Here is a 10,000-nt window from a genome sequence, read left to right as displayed (position 1 = left end):
CTACGTGATACGCACGACTACGCCGTATACCCACTAGGAAAGGCCAAGGATTTCCATATACCCACTTAAAAATGTGTGAGGATACGTAACAGCGTTTTGTGACAGAACTTTCACACTTTCATTCATAAAATTCACCCCGTCTGTGTTACGAAGCACTTGAATTTTGGACCATTGCAACTGACTATAGCGTCATATAGGCCTACTATCAATGGGGGGAGATGCGCCATTAAATATGCCAAAATGCAGCACTATCATGCACAGATCAGCCTTATAACATATAATTTATATACAGTACAGGCCAAAAGTTTGGACACACCTTCTCATTCAATGTGTTTCCTTTATTTTCATGACTATTTACATTGTAGATTCTCACCGAAGGCATCAAAACTATGAATGAACACATGTGGAATGATGTACTTAACAAAAAAGTGTGAAATAACTCTAAATATGTCTTATATTTTAGATTCCTCAAAGTAGCCACCCTTTGCTTTTTTGTTGTTAATAAAATATATTTTTGTTGTTGTTAATAAAATATATAATAATAATATTAAATATATATATATAATAACATATTATTATTAACACATATTATATTAAATATTATTATTATATATTTTATTAACAACAAAAAAGCAAAGGGTGGCTACTTTGAGGAATCTAAATTATAAGACATATTTAGAGTTATTTCACACTTTATTGTTAAGTACATCATTCCTATGTGTTCATTCATAGTTTTGATGCCTTCGGTGAGAATCTACAATGTACCAAATAGTCATGAAAATAAAGGAAACGCATTGAATGAGAAGGTGTGTCCAAACTTTTGGCCTGTACTGTATATAACGTTAGACAGGCAGCGCAGATTTATTTTTATGGTGAAATTAATGATATGAGGCTGGGAGGGGAAAATCACAGTATACCCACTGGAAAAAACTAGACTACACCACCTGCTGAACCACAGGCCGTTGTTTAGCAGGTGGTGTGAAACACACAGAGGGGAAGTGTGCCTAATTGATACCTTGTTGTCTGGTGTCTGCTATGCTGACAGGTGACGTTTATGTGACCAGTTTGTGTCACACAGTGTATCAGTCTGTGTCATCACAGTAGTGAACATGGAGATAGCAGCACTAAAGTCTCCCCTGGAATCTGCCTTTGTGACATTACTGGAATAACACCACCTGCACTATGAGACTCCGAGCATCCGGCCTGTCAGACTGACTGTCTCTCATCGCCTCTGTAAATGAATACTCAGACTGTAGGACAGCACGCACATGCTCTCTTACACACACACACGCACACGCACACGCACACGCACACGCACACGCACACGCACACGCACACGCACACGCACACGCACACAGACACACACACACACACACACACACACACACACACACACACACACACACACACACACAGTCTTTCTCTCTCTCTCTCACACACAGTGTGAAAACACTCATTATACATCTACGTATACACATAAATATAGGAAAATGGGTGCCCACTGCGATAATTATCTGATTCACTTAAGAACTTAGGTGTGTGTGTGTGTGTGTGTGTGTGTGTGTGTGTGTGCATGCATGTGTGTGTGTGTGTGTGACAAAGAGAGAGAGAGAGAGAGAAATAGAAAGAAAGATCCACAGGGAGGGCACCCAGTCAGACTGAATCATAAGAGGGAGGCAGATTGATCAACAGGAACCCGTCTTTCCAGAAATATCAGACAGCTCCACAAGTGTTGTTCATCTCTGATCCAGCTAAGACTAACCCAAGGAGCTGGAACGTAGCCAAAGGTACACCAGTGCTTAAAATAGTATACAAATAAGTATAACAAAGCAACAACAACCAAAAAAATGCTGTTTGAGCTATTAAGCCCACTTATATTATTATTATTATTTCAAAAAGATCATTATGGTGTTACTCACTTAGGTTAAAACAGTCAATGCGTGTTTTTTTTCTCTCTTATTCACACAGAAACAGTCTTAACATGAAACAAATCATAAAATAAAATCACTTACTGAGGGTCCAGAGGGTCCACAGAAGTAGTGATAGTGCGTCCAGATTCGATGTCATGCTGCACCGTTCGATAGACGGCTGTGCCAGACAGCAAGGTGAGAGTAGCCTACTGTAGAGGATCAACAGGTGTACTCTACCAGCCTCGTTTTCCTCCCAGGAATTAGTCCAGACATTGGTCCAGGTCCAGCCGATACACTTTAGTTTATGATCTTATGAAATTAAATTTATCAAGTAATAAAATGAAAACATTCAAAAAGTTGTCAACTGAAGCAACCAAAAAGTAATTCTCTGTTTCAGTGATTGACGATTGTGTTTCGCATTGTTTCATTGGACCAATCCCTGAAGATGATTTGGGGAAAAAAACGCTCTCTTTGTGTGAAAAGTGTATCCTTTTAGCATGTACTCCTAGGCCAAAGTTGAAGAAAAGTAGGTCCTGTGTCACGACCACACCATATCTTTTTCCAGGTACAGGTAGGAGCGGTATACCTGTGTTTTAGGATTCACCTGTCTCAAGCGCGCCCTCTCTCTCTCTCTCTCTCTCTCACTCTCTCTCTGACACACACACATACACACACACACACACACGCACACACAAAGAGTCACCTTTCCAGTTTGGTTAAAGCAACACGACAGTTATTTTCTCGCCCTCACATGCACACAGGCTACCACAAGAGCTCTGAGGGGTGTGACATGGTACACAGTTCCTCCTCCCCAACGCTCAGTTTATATAGCCTTTGTACAGTAAACATGTCTCCAGTGCACTGGCGGACTCGGGGGGGGGGGGGGGGCAGGGGGGGCGACCACCCCTCCTGGTGCCCCCACGGTTGAAAAACGTCTCTCTTAAGTGCCCTTTTGAGTGGCAAAAATGCCCTTTTGAGTGGCGAAAATGAGAGGACGTGCCCTATTGGTGCCCTTCCAATGGTCTAAACCTGACCATGTGCCCCCACAGTTGAAAAACGTCCCACTAAAGTGCCCTTTTGAGTGGCAAAATTAGAGGATGTGCCCTATTGGCTGCCCTTCCAATGGTCTAAACTTTTTTCCTTTTCGCCCCTGCCCTTCAAACAGCCTGAGTCCGCCACTGCTCAAGTGTTTTTTTTATGAATGTATCATGTACAAGGCCATTTATCATGTAAAACATGTAATAATAATTACCTTCATATCTAACAATGCATAAAGAAAAGGTATGAGATGGTTAATCCAGCATTTTCTATCCATAGGTAAAGTCTTACCGGTATACAAAGTACAGAGGAGTCTATTCTTTTGAAGACCAAGTTACCACATCCACTAGGATACACATCTATAATTTTAGATACCACAAGATGAGCTCATGTTTCATTGGCTGACATCAAAATAGGCGTGGTGATGGCAGAAGTTGAATTAGTCATTACAAGCCGGCCTGGTGTCTTAAACATGCTAAACTATTGTGTTTTCCTCAGGCGTTTGGCAGTGACAGTTTTCCTAAAGAGGTTAAAGGTTAAACTGTACATACAGTGGGGGAAATAAATAAAAATAAGCACATCAGCAATGTTTTAATTCAACATATTTCCATTGCAACTATTCACATGAAATTTAGACCACACATTGGTATTATCTCAATAAAACTACACAGCTAAAGAAATGGTAACATTGTAACAATGTAATGCATAAAACAAGGTTATGTGCAATAAAATGGAATGACGCTGCACTGACCTGCCTACCTGGCCTATCTGCCCTATGTTCCCCTCCCTTGCCCTGTCCCCTGCTATTCCTCCCCCAGCATACCCCTTCCCGGAACCTGCGGTCCGCAGACATGGGCCTGCTATCCACCCCCCGCACCAACCTACGGACCTTTGGGGACAGAGCCTTCAGCGTGACCGCACCTACCCTCTGGAACTCCCTCCCCACAGTGATCCGCAACGCCCCCACCCTGGACTCCTTCAAACTAGCCCTCAAAACCCATCTGTTCTCCAAGGCATTTGGCCCCTAGTCATTGTTTTAGTTTTTGCTTTGTTTGTTTTCTGTTTTGTCTGTCCGTTTCATCCCCTTGTACAGCGTCCTTGGGTTTTTGAAAGGCGCTATATAAATTAAAGTTATTATTATTATTAAATACCCTTGCATTGATATTACGTGTTTGAGCCTGTGTTCTGCGCCTGGGTTCATTAGCAAATCCTTGGCTAACATAATAAATATATATTTTAAAAACATTACAAAAAAACAAACATATAACATATTATGTTGATTTGTTTGATTTTTTATGTGTTAAATACTTCCCCCCTCCCCCCCCCCCCCCCCCCACACTGCATATGGCCCCACGCGATTCTAGTCGGGACTGTCTCTCTCTCTCTCATAACAAATAAAAAAGTAGAAATTCACCATTTATATTGACCTGCTTGTCATTCTCCTGTTTGTCAGATAAGAGTGGTTTGTAAACACCATTGTCGCCATCCTGTGGCATGTACCAAGAATTGCAAGTGAACTCCATTATTGCTCTGTGTGCAGATAGACGTGCACACGCACACGCACACGCGCACACACCTATTGGGTGGCAACACACAGGAAGTAAGTTGGACAGTATATGTGGTCTGAGGCTAGGGGCCAGTTGCCATGGCTTCAGGGATCGGAAGTCAACCTCAAAAGTAGCAGCTACTCTTGACACAACTATAGTGAACAAAAACACGGTGTCGTACCACAGAGAACAGAACCATTCAGCCTTTTATTAGAACGTATACAAAAAAGTACATAAACACTTTAAAAAAGCTGTAGAAACAAAAAGATCTCAAGAGTGAAAAACTGTTCACTTTCAAATGTTTTGAGATATTTAAGTATCATGTACTCAGTTTTTTTTAAGCAATCTTCACCCTATTCAACTTCCCTTTTCCCTCTCACACTAACCCTTTCTCATAACTCAATAATAGTTATGACTATATACGACATAACTGAATTCTCTCTCAATAATAAGTCTCCAACATGAGACGCATGAGGGTTTTCACTTAAATTGCATACAAATAGTAAAAAAAAGACAAACAAACAACAACATTCATATTTTCTATCAAAGCCTACTATAGAAGAAGCCAGTGAAATGCTATGATAGACAAAGAACACACGTGTCTTTCCACTCAGGGATGCAAACTGGTGATGGCCCAAAAAGGTGACAACACATTTTTTTTGCCTGAAAACAAAGAACATTTATGAAAATTGTTGACCTATTTTGAGGTAAAAACGGCTAAAACGTGACAGGTTTGCACCCCTGCCACTACGACTCCTCCTCCTCCTCTACTATGGGTTATTTTTAGGGTTCTTCTGGCCGATGGTCTCATAAGTCTCGTGTCCATGAGGGGCCAAGTCCTGAGAGAGACAGAGAGAGAGAGAGAGAGAGACAGAGAGAGAGAGAGAAAGAGAGAGAGAGAGAGAGAGAGAGAGAGAGAGAGAGAGAGAGAGAGAGAAAGAGAGGAAGTTACAGCACTCTCAAGCATACACAAATGTGTTGTCATCATCATCATCATCATCATCCTCCTCATCAACTCACAGTATAGATGCTTTCCTCTCCCTTCTGTATCAGTGGAGAGAGAAAAAAAGACAATTAAATGACAAAAACAACAATTACACCCACAATTGCTATACATTTTTTTTCTGTGACTTAATTTCATCGACCAGGCTTGCAACACGTTTAAAACAAACAGGCAACAAGTTTAAAACATGCAAACAGGTGAGAATATTCGATGGTAACAGAACATAAACATCTTCAAAACAGGATGCACTTGTGCAGTTTGTGTGTTGTATGTGTTTTTTTTTTCATTATGAGGAAGATGGATAGACATTAGATATGGTTTAATGTTAACGGAAAACCCCCAACCCCCGAGACTACAACGCTTTCAGGTGTTTTCAGTCTGGGATTCATGGAAGTGTGGATCGTTTTTACATGATTTCTCACCGGCTGTTTTGTCTTGACTGCCCCCTTCACCGGAGGCATCTGTGGGGAACACTGTGAGGTGAGAAGATGTACGGATCAAGAACTTGGTCAAAAATTGAAAGAGAGAGAGAGAAACACAGATAGGTAGAGAAATAGAATCTAGAGAACTGTGTAAAAAATTTGATGGATGGATCAAGAACAGCTGGGGGGGGGGGAGGGGGGCTGGGATTGGAATTCAATATTCCAATTTAGAATATAGACTCAATTTAGAAGGAGAGGGGGGACGGGACATACCTTCAGTCTGCAGTAGAGGACAGTCAGGACGATGCCGTACAGAAACAGAATGCTGTCCAGGATGTAGCAGGTCTGTGGCTCAGAAAGGGCAGCTAGAGGGACCAGAGAACAACACAGACTTATTTAGAGAGACGCAGTATTTTGAGGAACCACAAAAAAACCTTAAGAGTAGCCTGAAGTGTCTCAGTCATTCCTCCACCTAATGATGTGTGGTTACGTTGTGCCAGACAGTGTACCTAAACAAAGTCTTTGTAGTCTTTGTTCATAATGTCATTATTATCCTTGAGAATCCATGCTGTCGAAGAAGAGGTGAGAGACTTTGAATGATCCTTTGAGTGACTGATGATGTCATTCTCATCTTTCGAGAGAGAAAGAGGAAGTGTACTTAGGCCTAAGCCTTGCCTAAATGGATGCTGCTTCCTCTTCCCCCACTTAGCCCTCTATGGGGGTTTGTGTGCAATGCAAAAAGTAAATCTAAGTAAGATTAAATATCTTAAATCAAGGCAATATAAGCTTGTTTTCTGTCTGACTGCACCAGTTTTAAGATATCTCTTACTTGTTTTAAGACAATCTTGGCAAGTGAAATTTTCCTGTTCTGTTGGCAGATAATTTTGCTTATTCTAAGTAATATTTCCCCTATTTTTATTGCTTTTTTTCTTGTTTTTGAGAGCTGACTTTTTGCAGTGCAAACGCAAATGGTCTCTGTATGTTTTTCTTTTTATAATTTATCACAACCTTTTTAATTTTTTATTTTATTTATTTTATTCAATTATTCCTTCTGTGACTGAGAGATTGGATAGGGGCACACAGAGTTCCTGTACGGACAACAACCTTATTGATTCCCTCTGAGGACAAGATGCACTGAGAGTGATACTGATATTCCCTGAATCTATTATGACTAATGGACAAAGTAACCTGTGACACAAAGCAAACTATTGAGGACGTATGTAAGAATGCGATACCCACAATGACCTGTCAGTTTTTTTGTTATTCATGTAAAAAAAAGAATGTTAAGCCTTGCCTAAAGGTGTCCTGGGGTGGTCCAGTGGTCTAGCACCATGGTCTACAATGCACACATATGCCCAAATCAGCACACAGGTTCGTATCCGGCCCATGCCCTGCTGCTGACATGCCCTCTCTCCCTTCTTCTCCGTACTTTCCTGTCTGTCTTCACTATATCTGTCTAATAAAATGAAAAATATGAGTCAGAAAAAAATTACAAAAAGAAAAAGAAAAAAAAAGCCTAGCCTTAAGTACTGAGTGTGTATCTTTTTTGTGTATATGGTCCTAGCTGGAATCGAACCGACAACCTTAGCCATGCTCTTACAACTGAGCCAAGCAGGAACCGACAGTTGAAGATAAGATAAGATAAGATAAACCAGAAGGTGTGTCGACAGTCAAAGCCTCCGCAGTTCTATCTTCTCCTTTTCGTGTCCACAAGAGAGTCAGTTACAAGGCTTGGCTAGATGTGGTCCAACCACAGCTGAACACATTGCTGTCCCTTCTGCAATTCTATCAACAACAACAACAAAAGCATACATGTTGTAAATTTATTTTATTAGGATAAAACCCCTTGAGATGTGCCATCTCGTTTTCGAGGGGGTCCTAACACATGTTGTGCCAGTATAACCATTGTCATGGTTTAAATGTGTCAACTGTGGACGCCAATAGGCCAAATTCCAAATGTTATATGAACTAGTTATATGTGTAACAGTTACAGCAAAGTTTTAAGCAGAATTAGAATGTACTGGGTGAAACTGTTATGACCTAATACAGTAATTGCAGATTAACAACATGTTACTTTTAGATTCACTGCCTAACGCACCACTACTATAGGCCATTTAGTGGCAAGTAGTTACCAATGAAGCTGAATTTGTTGAGATGAATATCAGAAAGTACCCCGTTAATACATTTCCTAGGAAATACTGGTAAACACTAATTGAAACGGGCATAAAATAAAGGGCTGCATATCATATGATGAATGTGACATGTAGTTCTCCTAGCTAGGGTAGACCGTAGCTCAAATTGGAAGATCACGCAAGAGCGGGGTCGCAACACATTGAGTCAGTTTTTGCTGCGACTGAGTTATATTCGACGATTTAGCGGGTTTTGGAGGCATTTTCGAGGTTTAAACAAAAACAACTTAGTTAACAGGTATGTTATATTCAATATAAACCAATAAATGATGTTTGAAAAGTGCCTTTATATATATATATAATTAGGCAATTCTGCTGGAGCTCTTAAATCTGCGTGCTACTCCATAGTTCGTTAAGCCGGAAGTGTGACATGTGGTTCTTAGCGGTGTAATCTGACAGTTTGGTGTTGTGAGTTTGTCGGTTGTCAGGGTGATAATGAGGTTGATTATCTATCATCTCCTTTGGTTTCCTCACTTGATATCTGGAATAGGTCCAACGGAAACAGCAAACTTTAAATAGAGAACATAGAACATGCAAAACAATGATATATACTGTATAGTAGATATATCATATGCATATTACACTTCCTTCAAAACTTGCGACACCTGTGCAGCATTATGCTCTGTGATAAAACTGCACATTTTAGAGTGGCCTTTTATTGTGACCAGCCTAAGGCACATCTGTGCAATAATCATGCTGTCTAATGAGCATCTGGATATGCCACACCTGTCAGGTGGATGGATTATCTCGGCAAAGGAGAAGTGCTCACTAACACAGATTTAAACACATTTTTTAGAGAAATAGGCCTTAAGATAAAATATAGAAACTAGGTCTTAGGTCTTTGACCTTTCAACTCATGAAAACTTTGAGCAAAAACAAAAGTGTTCTATTTGTGTTCAGTGTGTATGACAATTATTTGAAAGACAAACATGTCCCTTCACTTCCCTGAAGCATACACCCCATAGACCCTTACAGGGGCCTTACAAGACTTACCTAGTGATCATCTAGTCTCCGGTCATGACAAATATTGAACAGGTTAAATAATAAAAATGGATTTAGGCTAAAAATAGGCTTGAACTGATTTCTCTTTATGCTCAATGACATGAGAATGTAAAAATGAGCAACCATTTGAAATTATATTTTTTGTTATTTGGGTTTCATACACTGACAAGTCATTAATGTCCAACTACTCAAAACAAACTTTTCTCCACGCAACTCTTGATCACCATCACATCACCTTAATAAGATCAAGGCCACATACAGGACAACACATCGTGAGTTTAGAATGATAAGGTTCTATCTCCGTTTAGGGCAGATCAGAGATATTGAGCGTCAAAGTTTTTACATTCCATTATGTTTTGTGAGATGGAACCTTTGTATTTTATGAATTACTAACTAAAACATTTCAACATTTTAAAAAATAACCACACAGGCATTAATAAACACCTAATGCATCAGAAAAAAAACCGTAATTTTGTCAGAAATGGAGATAGAACCTTATAATTCTAACGTCACGACATCATCATTTTTATAGCTTAGGCGTAACAACGACACTTAAGAGATTATTTATCACTCTGACTGAGAACTCACCAGCACTGCCAAAGCTCATCCACAGAGGGAGAGCGGAGAGAAAGGCCTTCATCCTCATCATCATGACAGCCACAGGACAGGGACTCAGCAGACAGAGCAGTGACAGCAGTCAGCGGGCTTCTCTACTAGATGAAGAGAAGTGCTCTTCAGGGCGCAGTGTTGCACAGAGCCAGGGGGGAAGTTGTGGTCAACCTCAGTCCATTTTCTAAGAGTAAACCCCTCCCCTGACTGCAGAGGAATGGCTTCCAAGATGTGCATCTGCTGTTTGCATCATGCAACTTACACATTACAACATACAGGG

The 10,000-nt window shown here is 40.5% G+C and overlaps 1 protein-coding gene across 2 annotated transcripts; it reads right to left on the bottom strand.

Annotated features, from left to right (window-relative positions):
- Positions 1–5,049: 5,049 nt before the first annotated feature.
- Positions 5,050–9,775, bottom strand: fcer1g (Fc epsilon receptor IgFc epsilon receptor Ig). 2 transcript variants are annotated; one of them, XM_080543315.1, is made up of 5 exons: positions 9,700–9,775; positions 6,194–6,285; positions 5,921–5,971; positions 5,516–5,539; positions 5,050–5,334 (listed from the first exon to the last, which is right to left on the bottom strand). In XM_080543315.1, the coding sequence occupies exons 1-5, from the start codon at positions 9,761–9,763 to the stop codon at positions 5,266–5,268; spliced, it is 300 nt and encodes a 99-aa protein (XP_080399441.1). In that variant the 5' UTR covers positions 9,764–9,775; the 3' UTR covers positions 5,050–5,265. The 2 variants fall into 2 exon arrangements, with proteins under 2 accessions (XP_080399441.1, XP_080399442.1); XM_080543316.1 differs by having other exon boundaries at positions 5,921–5,959.
- Between the last annotated feature and the right edge of the window lie 225 nt (positions 9,776–10,000).

The sequence above is a fragment of the Nansenia antarctica genome (assembly GCF_963989245.1).
Source record: "Nansenia antarctica genome assembly, chromosome: 12".
NCBI lineage: Eukaryota > Metazoa > Chordata > Actinopteri > Argentiniformes > Microstomatidae > Nansenia > Nansenia antarctica.
The sequence above is the reverse complement of the archived record's forward strand: the minus strand, read 5'-3'. Positions and strand labels throughout refer to the sequence as shown.